General features: G+C 33.6%; 1 protein-coding gene across 1 annotated transcript; it reads right to left on the minus strand.

Annotated features, from left to right (window-relative positions):
- Nucleotides 1-1,159: 1,159 nt before the first annotated feature.
- Nucleotides 1,160-2,878, minus strand: LOC132738984 (thrombospondin-1-like). The gene is made up of 3 exons (XM_060726623.1): nt 2,869-2,878; nt 2,215-2,361; nt 1,160-1,356 (listed from the first exon to the last, which is right to left on the minus strand). The coding sequence occupies exons 1-3, from the start codon at nt 2,876-2,878 to the stop codon at nt 1,160-1,162; spliced, it is 354 nt and encodes a 117-aa protein (XP_060582606.1).
- Between the last annotated feature and the right edge of the window lie 13,158 nt (nt 2,879-16,036).

A 16,036-nucleotide genomic window follows, 5' to 3' on the forward strand; every position in this document is an offset into this window, starting at 1 on the left:
GTATATCTATAAAGGATACTGCACCATCATCTATATATCCAGTTGAGAAAGCTGTAGAGTCATCCATTTCTGATGCATGTGAAAATGTTCCATGCCAACAGGAAGCTTCACATGAAGATCGCAAGTCTCATGAGCCACAATCTATTGAACATGTATCTACTTTCTTTGAGAGCAGAACAATTACATCTGTGCAAGTGAAGCAGAGGCCAAATAGAAAATTTGTTCCTCCCTTTGTATGTGGCAATTTGTTAAATAGTAAAAATACAGCCATTCTTGAAAATAAAGTCAAATCAAATACATGTACAAGCAAGTCAGCCTCCAAAAGTGTTAACAACCAAGAAATCTGTGCCAAACAAAGCAAAGTCAATACTTCCAAATCACCTGTAAATCATACAAATCCAAGTACATTGGTAAATATCTAAATCTGGAGGACCAATCTGTTCTCACTACACCATCCCATCTCTGAAAGCAGTGACAGTGACATTGGTGATTCAGATGAAGACAAGTGTTGTGTAAATGCAATTTATGGTTCCCAGCTGATTTAAAAGGATGCACAAATAATTGTTTTTGGTAAAAATGGGGAAGTGTGATTATTGTCCTCACTGGGTGCACTTGAAATTTTGCACTGAAGTGAAAGTGCTCAGGAGGGCAAACTGTCTTTAGATGCCCCCATTGTGTGCAAAAGAGGAGTAATAAAAACAAAAAAAATAACAGTAGTGTATGAATGTTTGTGTAAATGAACATGTTATTTGTTGATGTTTTACAGAAGTTTTTTTGTTATAACTGTGTGGTGGCTGAACTTGTTTAACATTTTTGAACATTTAGTGTTTTGACCGTTTTTTAAATTTATTCAAGACAGTATATGGTATAGACTTTTATACCGCGGAACCAGATTTACTTCCCTTCAGTAATGTGGTCGGCGCTATCACGTGACCTAAATAATGCCGATAATAATAAAAACTTAAACATTTGATGTATATTCTTTATGCTGCTCCTTTAATGAAAGATTGGTAGATGTATTGAACAAAAAAGAAAAACAAAGGTAAGTGGCATTTATATTATAGTTTATTTACGACGTTTTTCGCTTAGTAAGCCCCTTGGAAGGTGGATTGTAGCGCGGAAATAGATTTGGGCAAACAGGGTTGTTTGAAATCTAACATTACTTGCAAACAGGCGTATGGACATTTGGCTTATGCCTGCATGATTGTGTGTCTGAAACTAAACCAACACAGTCTTTCCCATCAGTTGATGGCGCTGGGTTATCACAACTTCTTGATCTAGTCTGGGAACCACCGCTGTCACCACAAGTTGGAGAACAAGCTGACCATGGTGTCCAATTTCCCCACATACCATTTACTGGTAATGATGGATATTTTTTTCATAAATTAATGTAGTAACATTTCAAAGTTTAATACAATAATTTATAAAATCTATTGTAACAAAACATATTTGTGACACATGTATACCCGCCTAATGGCAACAAATCTGTTAAATAACAAATAATGATGATTTTAAGTCAGTTTTAATTGTAAAGGTCAACATGACATTTGACCCAATGACCTAGGATAACTAGAGTGATCTGCAGGTTATGACCAACACCACTTGAAAATCAGAACAATGTAAGCTTAAACATTCTTTAGTAAATGATCCTGGAGTGGTCAACGTCCCAGAACATATTAAATACTTTGACATTTTACCAACTTATCTCAAAATCTATAGGTTTCATATACATGTCATTATCACCTTCCTAGTCAATTAACACTCTTTTAATTTAAAGTCAATGTGACTTTGGACTTTCAGTTACTTAACTTGTGTAACCTCAAGGTCATTATCAACCTTTGTAACCAATATGAAGACTATAATTATGGGTTATCTGGTTATTGATAAAACAAGCTATTAGAGGTGAATTGCATAATTACATTGACCTTTGACCTAATAACCTTAAAACAATTAGGTGCATCTACAGAGTACAGAGTTGACAATGATGCAGCAAGACTAGCACACTGCACTTTTGTCAGTGCTGGATAGTTAAAAAAACACAGGAAGGGGGCATAATTATGCAAAAGACAGATTTATCTGCCATTAAAGTTTTAAATGAAAATCTTAAGCAGTAGATGAATATATTAAGTTGCATGTAAAGTCATTACCAATGATGATGACAAATGAGTTTGATAGCCCCTTTTAATATTCAACTATGAAATTCAAGTAACTTACCTGGGCAAATTCCATTTGAACATGATTCAGTTTGTATGGCATCTCCAGTGCAACTATCAGCAACAGAACATGTCCTTGTTTTAGTTCTTGTCCCACTACCACATGTAACATCACAGTTTCCCCAAACTGACCAGTTATACCATATACCTGAAAAAAAAAACAATATTAAAACATAGTGTAATTGCTTGTTAAACTTTTAGTAGAGGTCAGGAAAATGCTTGAATGATCAAGTACCTTGTTATTAGTTTCATTATGTACTCAATTTTAGTCATTGTAAAAATTGTGCAGAAAAAAAGCCCTTTTGTTTGAATTGTTCTTTTCTCCCATTTTTGTTATTTTGCTTTGGGTTCAACTACAAAGTAACAAATAAAGAAAAATTACCCAATCTTTAAAAATTCAAATGCAGGAACAAAATAGATCTCCTTCACCTGGATCTCTAAAAATTGGTATTTAATTGTTCTCAGTCTGTATGATGATCATAGGTAATAATAACTAACATGACTTTTCAATATTTTCTAAAATTATGCTTCTTATTTTTAAAGAAAGATACAATGCCGTAACTTAACACCTAACAGTCTTGTTTGTTCTAAATATTTTCTACCATGTTGTTTTCATTTTGCTTTAAAATTTGCTTAAAACAATTTTCATACTGACATAGTTCCATATTAGTTAAAAGTATTTTATTCAATAACATCCCTTATCTTTCAAAAAAGAAAATCCCTTATCTTTCAAAAAAGAAAATTTGTGTTATCATAGAAACATAACAACAAGAGGGCCATGATAGCCCTGAGTTGCTCACCAGAAGCAACTGCTTTTCAGTGTTGGAAATTATCCATTGTCAATATTTTCTAATATTTAAGCACAGAATATGTTTAAACAATAATTTGAAGAAATGCTATGACCTGGGGCAATTAAGCGTAAGTTAAAATGGGGCCAATTAAATTAATATGAGCAGACTTGATAAAAGACTACCTAAGAATGTTACAAAGTTTGGTGATCATCAATTATTCTATCAATTATTTCAAAGGATTTTCTATTTTTAAGTCTAGGACCCCTAAAAGGGGCAAACTTGATAATTATAAGACTTCCTAAGAATGCTACAGACAAAGTTTGGTGATCATCCATCAATTAGTTCTGTAGAAGAAGATGTCTAAAGGTTTTTCTATTTTTAGCCCTAGAGACCCCTAAAAAGGGGCCAGTCAAATTAATTTAAGCAAACTTGTTATAAGACTACCTAAAGAAATCGCTACAGACAAAGTTTGGTGAAATCATCCATTCAATTAAAGTTCTGTAGAAATAGACGTTTAAAAATATTTATATTTTTAGGCTTTAGTGCCCTAAAAAAAAGGCCAATCAAATAAATAATGAGCAAATTGATAAAAGGACTACTCTAAGAAGGCTACAGACAAAGTTTGGTGATCATCCATTAATTAGTTTCTGTAGAAAGAAGATGTCTAAAATTTTAGGTTTTTCTATTTTTTAAGCTTCTAAAGATTCCCTAAAAGGGGCCAAGCAAATTAATATGAGCAGACTTGATAAAAGAAATACCAAGGAATGCCTACTGACAAAGTTTGGTGATCATTTCCATCAATCAGTTTCTGTGGTAGATGGCTTTAAAGGTTTTTCTATTTTAAGGATCTGTAGACCCCTAAAAGGGCTAATTGAAATGAAAATGATAACAAATTTAAGTAAGACTGTAGCAATTCCTTGCGACAGTCTACTTTAAAAAATTTGCTCATTTCAATAGACCAAATTTGAGGTAAATCTGTTCCAGCAAGCATTCCCCTTTGATCATGGTTAATTAAAAATTCTTTGAACAATTTTTTTAAGAGGTGACCACCCCAAAGGAAACATTCCTGTGAAGTTTGGATGAAATTGGCTTAGTGGTTTATGAAAGGAGAATGTCATTTGGAAAAAGCAAAAGGTTTACGGACGGACGGACGACAGAAAAAAAAAAGCGATAAAAAGCTCACCCTGTTTTTTGTGAACAGCTGAAGGCTAAAAACACCTTTTTAAGGGCCCATAAACTCAGCCAAAAATCATTCAACCGGAAAAACCCCTGCAATATTGCGCAAGGACTTGAGCTACAGATCAATCCTGTAAAGTTTTCATTGAAATTGCATTAGCTGGTATAAGAGAAGTAGTCCGGACAAACTTTAAATTTAAAAATTATTTAAAGGGCCATAACTCTGACAAAAATCATTGAACCGGAAAATGCTGAACAATATGCACAACTAGACTTGGTACTGGATCATTCCTGTAAAGTTTGGAATGAAATTGGCACCAGTAGTTTATCGAGAAAGTAGTCCGGACAAGTTTTGTGACGGACGGACGGACAGACGGAAGTTCTAACAGGACAGTAATTACATGGCTACTCTATTGTTCTCTCTATTGTTCTTTTTAGCCACACAAAAGAAAATAGCCACATAAAAGCATTACGGAATGAATGACATCAAAGAGAAAGAACAGTTACCTATTGTCCCTCTAGCCACATAATTACTCTCCTGTGAGTGCGGACGGACAGACAGACGACAGAGAAGTGATCCCTATATGTCGCCACTACTCCGTAGAGGCGACACAAAAATGATAATAAAAAAATTTCCCAATGACCATTAAGGTATTACCACCCTTATGGGCACTATAAGGAACTATAAAATTGAAATCATAGGTCAGATATATACCTTAAAGTAGACCTGTATGCAAAATTTAAACAAAGTTTACCATACAGAAATCAAGTTATGGCCACTTTTCTGAACTCAAGCTAGGATGTTATGTACGCCCTTTTTAGAAATGAGAAACCTTTAAATAATCTGCAATAACATTCTAATGAAAAATGTTTTCCCATTAATTTTTGGGAAGAAACAAAATGTACCATTCAGCTAACAATCACCATAAGCAAAATTATGGTTTCTACTTAAAACTTATTAAATCTGTATAAAAAAGTTACCCTTCCCCACCCATTTTTACAACGTGTCTGACCATTTTTCTACTTAGGGAGCCTAATTTATAAAATTCTAAAAATTTACCCAAATGAGTGCCTGTTTTCAAAGTTTCCCTAAATTTTTAAAGAAGTATATAATGGTTGATCTTGTAAAATATGAAATACTTTTACCATATTACACTTTGAAAATATCAGGTACCATATTTATTACTAGATTTAGCATAATTTAGCCAATAAATACCCATATAAATTAAAAAATCAAAATTAAACACTTTTTTCTTTCCAAATGGGACATCAGAGATACATAAATAATGTTAAAAGAAAAAAAGAATGAAAAAAAAGGTTGACCCTTCTGGGGATTGAACCCACGGCCCTCATTTTCAATGTAGTTAACAGTAGTTCTAGCCTATTTGAATACTCTTCAAAGCGGAGGTAATGCATTAGGATGGTAATACCTTTATGTCGAAAATTTAACTAAGTCAGTCAACAGGATGTGGATGAGCAACAGACCTGAAATCTAATCCCACTGTATGGGACCACGTGTCAATGCTGTATGCCAAATATCAAGAGACTGTGATAAGTAGTTGCTGAGAAAAATGTTACGAAAATTTCCTACCATATTGACCATTAATGTTGAAAATTTAACTAAGTCAGTAAACAGGAAGTGGATGAGCAACCGAGACCTGAAATTGAACCCCACAGTATGGGACTACATATCAATGCTGTATGCAAGATATCAAAAGGCTGTGATAAGTTATTACTGAAAAAAATGTTACTAACATTTCCTACCATTGACCATTAATGTCCAAAATTTTACAAAGTCGATAAACAGGAAGTGGAAGAGCGACAGACCTGAAATCGTATCCCACGGTATGGGACCACATGTCAATGCTGTATGCCAAATATCAAGAGGCTGTGATAAGTAGTTCAATGAGAAAACTGTTACGAAAATTTCCTAGACCATTGACATTTAATGTTGAAAATTTAACTAAGTCCATAAACAGGAAAAGGAAGAGCGACAGACCTGAAATCAAATCCCATGGTATGGGACCATGTGTCAATACTGAATGCCAAATATTAAGAGGCTGTGATAAGTAGTTACTGAGAAAAATGTTACGAAAATTTCCTACCACTAATGTTGAAAATTTAACTAAGTCTATTAGCAGGAAGTTGATGAGCGACAGATCTGAAATCAAATCCCACGGTATGGGACCATGTCTCAATGCTGTATGCTAAATATCAAGGGGCTGTGTTTAGTAGTTAGAAAACTGTTACGAAATTTTCCTACCATTGACATTTAATGACAAAAATTTAACTAAGTCCATAAACAGGAAGTGGAATGCAAATGAATTAATAAATGAATAAATAAATGAATAACTAGAACTCCGCGAGTCGGAATGGTCCGCCTTTGTGAACAAATATAGTTTAGGAAAATGCCGTCAGGAAAAAAATGAAATAATTGACCAAACTTTAACACCAGGGTTAAAAACCTCAAAAATATATTAAGTGCAGAGCAACAGTTTCTAGTTATGGCACTTCTTATCAAATCTATGTCCATTATACTGAAGTTTTCGCAAAGGGTCAAATATCTTTTTATAAGTTATGAGAAATAGCCTGGACCCAAAAAAAAGGTTATGAAAAAATTTAATAAAAGGGTTAATAACTCAACAAATAAAAGAAGTTCAGAGGTACCGGGTTTCTTAAAAGAACTTGACTTTTTTCTTAATGGACCTATCATCCTTCCATGAAGTTTCATTGTCCATAGCTTTCCATACTTGGGGAAAATGACGCCGGGACCCAAAAGTATGAAAAATTAAAAAGGGGAAATAACCCAAAAAAATAAGATAGCAGCAGTTACATTGGTTCTTGTTGCACCCACTTCATTAATGAGATCCCATCATCCTTGAAGTTTCAATTCCCCTAGCTTTTTATACCCTTTAGGGGGGAAATGGGGCCCGGGCCCAAAAAAAAGTATAAAATTAACAAAGGGAAAAAACTCAAAAATAAGAAAATGCAAGTTAAACCCCCCTTTTTATGACTGCACTTCTTTCCCGAATTGGGGATCTATTTATGCCCATGAAGGTTTTTTAAGACCCATACTTTTAAAACTTTAAAAAATGGCCCCGGACAAAAATAAATATTTAAAAAATTTAAAAAAGGGGAATAACTTTAAAAAAATAAAAAATGCCAAATACGCCGGTTTTTTTGGCACTCACCCAATAAACATATCCCCATCCTGCACTCACTTTTTTCAAAAATCATCACCAGGGAAGTTTAAGTCCATAGCCTCTTTATAGTTGAAGAGAAAATTTGGCCCGGACAAAATTAAAAGTATCAAAATTAAAACAAAAAGGGCAATAACTCTCAAAAATGTAAAGAAAGTTGCAAGGAGTACCGGTTCATTTGCCTGCACTTCGGGGTTATTTTTAAAAGAAGCTTGCATTCCAAGTATTGAAGTTCAATCGCAGACCTTAAAGTGACTGAGTTTTATGCTCCGGACAAGCTTTAGGGGGCCGCCGACAAGCGCCGGGCCGACCAAAAGTAATCCCTATATGTCGCCTTTTTTTAAGCCGCAACAAAAAATGAATTGAATTAATGAATTATTCAGCCACCCATTCAGATAGATCGTTTTACTTTACAAGACATGATTACTACAATGTATTTAACCATACATGTTTCTTGGAAATAGTAAAATTCAAACTATTCGTACTCTAAAGAGTTGGGAAATATTATTTTAAATACCCATCTTCTGAACCCGAAAAATATCCACTTTCAAAAACAAATCAAGCCCGGCCCCTTGGCCTAGAAATACCGGTTTTTGCGTTGTAAAATTTTTAATTTTTTGCAAAAAAAAGAGGGTATTTTAATTTTTTATTTATCGTTTTTTATGTCTTTTTACATGGGTACATACTCCCCGTCAAAAGTTTTTCGGAAAGTTTTCACGTTTTGTGCACAACCATTAAACCGTATCAGTTAAAATCAAGCCCAAATAAAACAAATTTAGTTAAAGCTTTTAAATTACTATTTTATTTATTCTGACAAATGGCCCCCGACAAATGGGTTTTGATTTTCCCCCTTTTTAAGAAATGGGCAATTCAGAAGTAATCTTAATTCTCTATTTGTATAATTTTACCCGAAACCTTTGCCCCGGGAAAACCCATTTTTGTATTTTAGTATAATACAGGGACTTATTTTTAAAATTCTGTATTTTAGTAAAATACAGACTTAGTACAACAAATTCCTGTATATTTCCAGTCTACAGACCTACGTATATTAGTCTTATATGGACTTGCATAATATACGGTCCTGTACATCTCCATATTTCAAGTTTCCCGTATTTCTACCTGTATAGTAAATTAACAATGTATGGGATTCCGTACACTTCTGTATATCCATAAATTTTTCGCAGTGCATATCGACAATGTCTTTTGTTTATAAGTAACTGTTCACCATGAATTACATATTTTTTGTTTCTGGACAGAAAAGGTGAATAAATAAATATGTTTATTTTTACGGTAACTTTCTCTTTAATCCTATGTATTTTTATTGGTTTCAACACAATATCTTATATTAGACAAGCGTGTAAACTAACAGCTGTTCTCTTGTGTATCGATTAAATGTAAACAAAAAACCAATAACCCTGTAGCTACACATCAAAGGCACAAATGCGGAATAACATTGGTAAATTATTACATTTGATTAACCTGGTCAGTAGCACTGGTTGTTTAACCCATTACCAGATATATATGCCTTTATACGCCTTTCTCACCCCCCCTTTTTTTTGCTTTCTCAAATGGTGAAAAAATGCCTTATTTTAAGGCCGCCAAACACTTGTTTGTTTTTGTTTGAGAAATATTGTTTAAAAAAGTGACCACTTTTTCTGCGCCATCCCCCATCCAAAAGATACATCAGGGGGTTGCCAGAAGAGGGATGTGCCCCCCTTCTGTTTGGGGAGTTTGAAGGGGGACGGTAGTCCCCCGCATGGCAAAGAAAATTTTGGACTTGTGATAGGCTAAAAATGACCCGAGGTCAATCATAAGGTAACGTGTAACCAACGCTGAAAAGCCTTCGACTCTATCTCAATCCATTGAGAGGTGGCAGCACTTTGAAATCAATTTTGATGGAAAAAATCAATGCAAAATAGTGATTTTTGGCAATTTTGAGATGTCCCCTAGTTGCCATGGTAACAGAAAATTTAAAACCGAGCATGTTGTTACAAAGGCAATGGTCCAGTCAACATTTGTGCCAAGTTTGATTAGTATTGAAGCAGTTTTATAGTTTTATAGCAACTTGAACTTGTAATGGGAGACTTTTAAATGAAAACAGCCATTTTTCACAAAATGCTCATGGGGTAATGGTTTAAGGCTGATTTACCAAAATAATTAAATTCTTCCTGATTGTGAAAAATGCTGCCATCTCATTGGACAAAAAATAATTTCAAACACAAATAACGTGCATACTGTAGATGTAAATAATTACTTATTGATGTATTTATTGTCTCTTTACTACCTGTATTAAATTATAATTAAATTGTCCGCTAATTTTATACTAAAGATTTAAGTATTTTATTACATTTTACAATATAAAATGTTCATGTCACTATATTTAGTTATATATTTTGTTTAAATTGCCATCTTATTGTATATGCTTCTGAAATCATTCTACTCCTATTCATGTTCTAAAATTTTTAATGTATATTACTTTTCAGATTTGTTACAAGTTAGTAAATATGTTTTATATCTATATTATTGTAGGTAAATAGCTAAATAAATATTAGCTAATGTTTCTTGTAATTTGTAAACCACATTAAACAAGAGCCCAGTTTGAACTGGGTGATGCTCCCCGAATACGTTTTGTCATAGGAAAGTACAACTCTTGTAGTGTCACAGTTATGTCCCTGGAAAAAGTTCAAAGTGCAATAATTCCAAAGTTAGGCAAGGCAGTGTAACTGTTCTTTGCACTGCACTTCTAATCAATGCGATCTATCAACCTCACAAAGTTTTCTTGTTGATACCTCTTATGGTTTCCGAGTACTGTCCCGGACAAAGTTCAAAAAGTAAAAATAAACAAAGGGCAATAACTCCAAAATTAGGCTAGGCAGAGTTATAATTTTTATGCACTGCACATCTACCTATTGAGATCTATTTACCTACAAAGTTTCATGTTTATATCTGTTATAGTTTTAGAGTTATTTCCCAGACAAAATTTTTCTAAAAGGGGAGATAATTCAAAAATGAGGTTTAACAGAGCTTCTTTTGCACTGCACTTCTACTCAATGAGATCTATCTACTTACAATGTTTCATGTTGATATCTCTTATAATCTAAGAGTTATGTTCCTGACAAAGATTAAAGTGTTAAAATTAACAAAGGGCAATAACTCCAAAATTAGGCAAAATAGAGTTATGGTTCTTGTGCACTGCACATCTACCCATTAAGATCTATTTACCTACAAAGTTTCATGTTGATATCTCTTATAGTTTTAGAGTTATGTCCTGGACAAGATTTTCTAAAAGGGGAGATAATTAGAAAACCAAGCAAAATAGAGTTATGGTTCTTTGACACTGCACTTCCCCTCAATACCCTCTACCACTGTGTGAAGTTTAAACAAATTATCTCCAAGGGTTTTCAAGTTATGCTCCGGACAAGACAACGAAAGGACAGACGGACAGGCGGAAGGATGTTCTAACAGGTGAGTAATAATGTGGCTACTCTTTTGTTCTCTCTATTGTTCTTTATAGCCACACAAAAGAAAATAGCCACATAAAAGCATTACAAAATGAATGACATCAAAGAGAAAATACAGTTACCTTTTGTCCCTCTAGCCACATAATTACTGTCCTGTGAGTGCCGACGGACGTGCCATTTAAATGGACTAATAGAGGGCCATTTCTTTTGTTATTTTCTTTTGTTTAATAGAGGGCTTATATAATGTCCCCTTATTCTATTGTTACGGAATGAACTCTATTGTTCTCACAGTTACATGGCCCCCTACTTCTCTTAAATAGTCCGGACAGATGGACAAGGTGGGAGCATTAACTATATGCTCTCCCTTCGGGGAGCATAAAAAAAGCTTCTTGTATCTTGTAACTTAAGATATATCCAATTTTCCTATTTGGGGTACAGATTAATGGTTCAATAAATATATGCACAGGGGCATAAAAATAACAATATTAACAAAATAATTATACAGGGTCAGAGTTATCATTTTTGTGCAATGCAATCCTCCATAAAAATTTCTATCCATCTACTAAGTTTCAACTTTGATATCTCAAATTACCTTTCAAGTTTTGCTACATACAATAATGCGGAGGAGGATGCTCACTACTACCATATCACTTACCTAGGACTGTGAATGATGGAAAATATCAAATCCATACAGAGAGAGCAGAATATTGACCATATCATATTACTTTGAATATGTGTGATAAACTGACCTCATGGTGTATTGTTTTAGTCAATTATATTAGTACGTAACTTGAAGGATAAATATTTTCTTGTTATAAAGTGTCTCTCTGATGAACGTTTAAACTACATGTAGCCAAGAAAAAAGAAGAACAAGCAATTATCATATTATTGCAAGCAATCCATAAGTCCCCTACCGGTTAGAACCCCCTCAACATTCTGAAGGGCCATTGGCCATTCACTAATGTTTCAATTTTTCTCTATTTTAAGTAAATTTGTTGGAAAAGTTCCTTAAAAGTGATCACAGGAAACAGTTTTTATGAACAGACAGACAGACAGATTGAAGAACACTCTAAAGTTTATATTTGAAACATCCCTGTTACCAAAATATAACATTTTTAAAAGCAAAATTCTTAAAGAGGAGATAACTCTTGAAATTTCATAAAAAATTTCAGCTCTTTTTGACTTATCACAAATATTGTTATATTTGCCATGTTTTAAGCCTTTTTGTTGCCAAGGCAACCAATATTTTTTCAAATAGGAAGAACAGATAAGATATGCATAATCTCAAGACTGCCATCTACCCATATGTCAAGTTTCATAAAAATATTTCCAGTACTTTTTGAGTTATCACTGGATTCAGTTTTTGTGTAAAATTTGCCATATTTCAGTCTATGTGTTGCCATAGCAACCAGAATTTTCAAAATAGGAAGAAAAGAAAAAGACGTGCATAATCTCCAGACTGCCATCTATCCATATATCAAGTTTCATAAAAATATTTTCAGTACTTTTCAAGTTATTGCGGGATCCAGTTTTGTGGACGGACAGACTGACGGACGTTCTTACCAGAGCTGGGGTTTTCTTTTGTTATTTCTTTTGTTCTTTTTAACCCCACAATGCAGAAAATAACCCCACAAGAGAAACGGAATGAATGACATCAAAGACATCTATTGTTATGAGAACAATAGACTAAACCCCATAATGTAGCTCTGGTTTGCACGGACGTGCTGATTTGCCTCATAAATGTCAAAAGTTGGTACGGACTGACAGACAGACGGCTGGACAGACAGACGGACGGAGGGTAAACCTAAAGTCCCCTCCGGTAATCTGGTAGGGGACTAAAAAAGACATAATGTTTACAGACAGAATTCAGAGTAATTTGCACAAGACATTTAGGAGAAATGAGTCTTAAATTGTAATGATATTCCCAGTTTTGCATTGATACTCAGAGCTCCAGATAGCGTGCGTATCAGAGTAAAATACGCATAGAAAATCTAAATTACGCATCACTTTCAAAATCTGTGCGTCAAAGTTACACACAACAAAATGAAAATACCCTTGTATGTCAAAATTTAAGCAAGAAAGAATAGAAGTGTAAACATTTGATATTTAGAAAGGGGATAGGTGCATAGCTTCACAGTGATGTGAATTATTATTCCTGAAATCTAGTGATGATGATCATTATTCCTGTAAAGTTGGTTGATTCTAACTCAAGCACTCAAGGAACAAATAACAACATAATGAAACGGTTTTAACTAAGTCAAGGGAAATAACTCTAAAAAATACTGTATAAATCCACAAGCGAAACCCCAGGTGCAAAACTAAATATGCTGAGCAACCTTCCTGTAAGGTTTAATGATTCTAAGTCGAATTTTTTTTGAGTTACATGCGACACAAGTTGAAAATTGCAAAAAATTTCTAAGTCAAGGGCAATAACTCTAAAAATACTAAATAAATCAAGACGAAAATACCAAGGTGCACAACTACACATGCTGATCAATATTCCTGTAAAGTTTTATGACTCTATGTCAATTTTTTTTTGAGTTACATGCGACACAAGTTGAAAATTGCAGAATTTTACTAAGTCAAGGGCAATAACTCTAAAAATACTATAAATATCCAGATGAAAATACCCAGGTGCACAACTACACATGCTGATCAACATTCCTGTAAAGTTTCATGACTGTAGGTCAAATCCTTTTTGAGTTACATGCGACACAAGTTAAAAAATGCAAAATTTTACTAAGTCAAGGGCAATAACTCTAAAAATACTAAAAATATCCAGACGAAAATACCCAGGTGCACAACTACACATGCTGATCAACATTCCTGTAAAGTTTCATGACTCTAGGTCAAATACTTTTTGAGTAACATGCAACACAAGTTAAAAATTGCAAAATTTTACTAAGTCAAGGGCAATAACTTCAAAAATACTAAAAATATCCAGACGAAAATAACCAGGTGCACAACTACACATGCTGATCAACATTCCTGTAAAGTTTCATGACTCTAGGTCAATTACTTTTTGAGTTACATGCGACACAAAAGTGAACTAACGGACAAAAATTTTTTGATACGTAACATTCAATTAAAAAGGAAGTGAAATGAAATACTGCACTTTGAAAAAGGTCGCGAAAAAATGGTTACATCATATCAGCCAACTAAGAATATAACAATGATCCTAACATCCGGATGTATCAGGATGTCTGATTTGGATATCCAGATGGCCGTTTCGGCTCCAGATGACATCCCTAGTATGAATAAAAAAAATCTGTACTGTAACATTAACAGAATCATGGTAATTTAGCAAGGTCACACCTAATTTTCTTAACATGGCAAGTTAGGAGTAAGTTCTGTTTTGTCTTTATTGATAGCCAAAGTTAAGGCAAATTATAACAAAATTCAATAAGATTACCATTAAGGTCAAAGTCATTATTAAGAAGGTCAAAGTTCAATTTAGATTGTCCTACTTGAAGGTTTATTTTTTCCAAAAGATTATTATGTAGAAGAATAAATACAATACAATAAATTAATAAAAAAGTTAGAAAGGTCATTAAACAGTTTTGTTCATACTAAATATTTAAGATTTCTAGCATAATGAAAATATGTACCTACCTACACAAATGTTTCCACTTGCTTGATATGATGCTGAACATTGACATTTGAAGTCAGATGAACTACTATCAGATTGACAGGAACTGTGTTCAACAGCACATGAGTCTTGTATACCATTATTAGGGTCCGGACATGTCTGTCCAAGATCTTTCTCTGTATAAAATAATTCTAATATGAGTACTTAAACAAGACCATTATCATCACATCTTGTTGTGTTACAACAAGAACATGTCCCTAATCAAAAGAATATGTAGATACCAGTAAAATATCTGACATGTTTTTTTTTCAAACATAAAAGTTAAAATAGGGGTGTAAGTTGGCACAAAATAATAGTTGGATTATTTGCCCTTTTGAACTGGTGTCCTCTTATGACAACAAGAGGGCCATGATGGCCCTCAAATAGCTCACCTGTATATAGGCCCAGTGGGCCAAGGCGATTTTAAACCAGGGGCTTTTATTTTAACAAAACTTGGTAGACACCCATTAGAAGATGTTTCATGGGGCAAAGTTTGATCCCGCGGTTTTTATTTGAAAAAACTTTGTAAACTTGTTAGACACTCACTAGAAGATATTTCATGCTTAGTATCTAAACTCTAGATCTTTGGGTTTTTGATACAAAGATTTTTTAAGTTTTTACTATACACATATAAGGAAAATCAATGACCCCTAGGGCAGGGCCAATTTTAACCTAAGGGCCCTTATCTGAACAAACTTGGTTACTGTAAGACACCCATTAGAAGATGTTTCATGCTTAATATCTTAGCTCTAGCTCTTTAAGGTTGTTAAAAGAAGTTTTTTAAAGTTTTTACTATATGCATAAAGGGAAAAACAATGACCCCCATGGGGCCGGGCCAATTTTTACCCCAGGATTTTTATTTGAACAAAATTGGTAGACACCCATTAGAAGATGTTTCATGCTTAATGTCTAAGCTCTAGCTATTTGGTTTTTTTTAAAAGAGGATTTTTTTAAGTTTTACTATATACATAATTATAAGGAAAATCAATGACCCCTGGGGTGGGACCAATTTTTACCCCAGGGCTTTTATTTGAACAACTTGGTAGACACACACTAGAGGATATTTCATGCTTAATATCAAAGCTCTAGCTATTTGGGTTTTTTAAAAGAAGATCCTTTAAATTTTCTGTACAAATCTGCTGTGGTCATAGTATTATTTTTATAATAGATATGCTCTTAAAATTTGGTTTGCTGATCATGATCTTGCAACTACATTATTAGCTAAAGAAGCAGATCGACACTTGTTTTCATTGAGTCTATTATGTTTTGTTTAGGGGTGAGTTGTCATAAGCAAATTTACAAGCTATATGCATTTATTATTTTCCAATGATTTTTATTATTTTAAATACTTCTAACATTGTTTTATAAATTTATTTGTACATAATTTATAATTGTTATATTTCTGATAAACGGCATAATTTTAATGAAAATTAAATAAGTTCACACCTCAATGTTTGTTGCCATCACGTGATGGTTTTAGCCAATGACAAAACATCAACATAGTCGGGCAGAGAAAAAGTTTGCAATTTGAGTAAATGATAATCTTTATGTAGCAAATAAACTTTGA

The sequence above is a fragment of the Ruditapes philippinarum genome, unplaced genomic scaffold, assembly GCF_026571515.1.
Source record: "Ruditapes philippinarum isolate M1 unplaced genomic scaffold, ASM2657151v2 ctg2380_1_1_1_1, whole genome shotgun sequence".
In the NCBI taxonomy this organism is placed as follows: domain Eukaryota; kingdom Metazoa; phylum Mollusca; class Bivalvia; order Venerida; family Veneridae; genus Ruditapes; species Ruditapes philippinarum.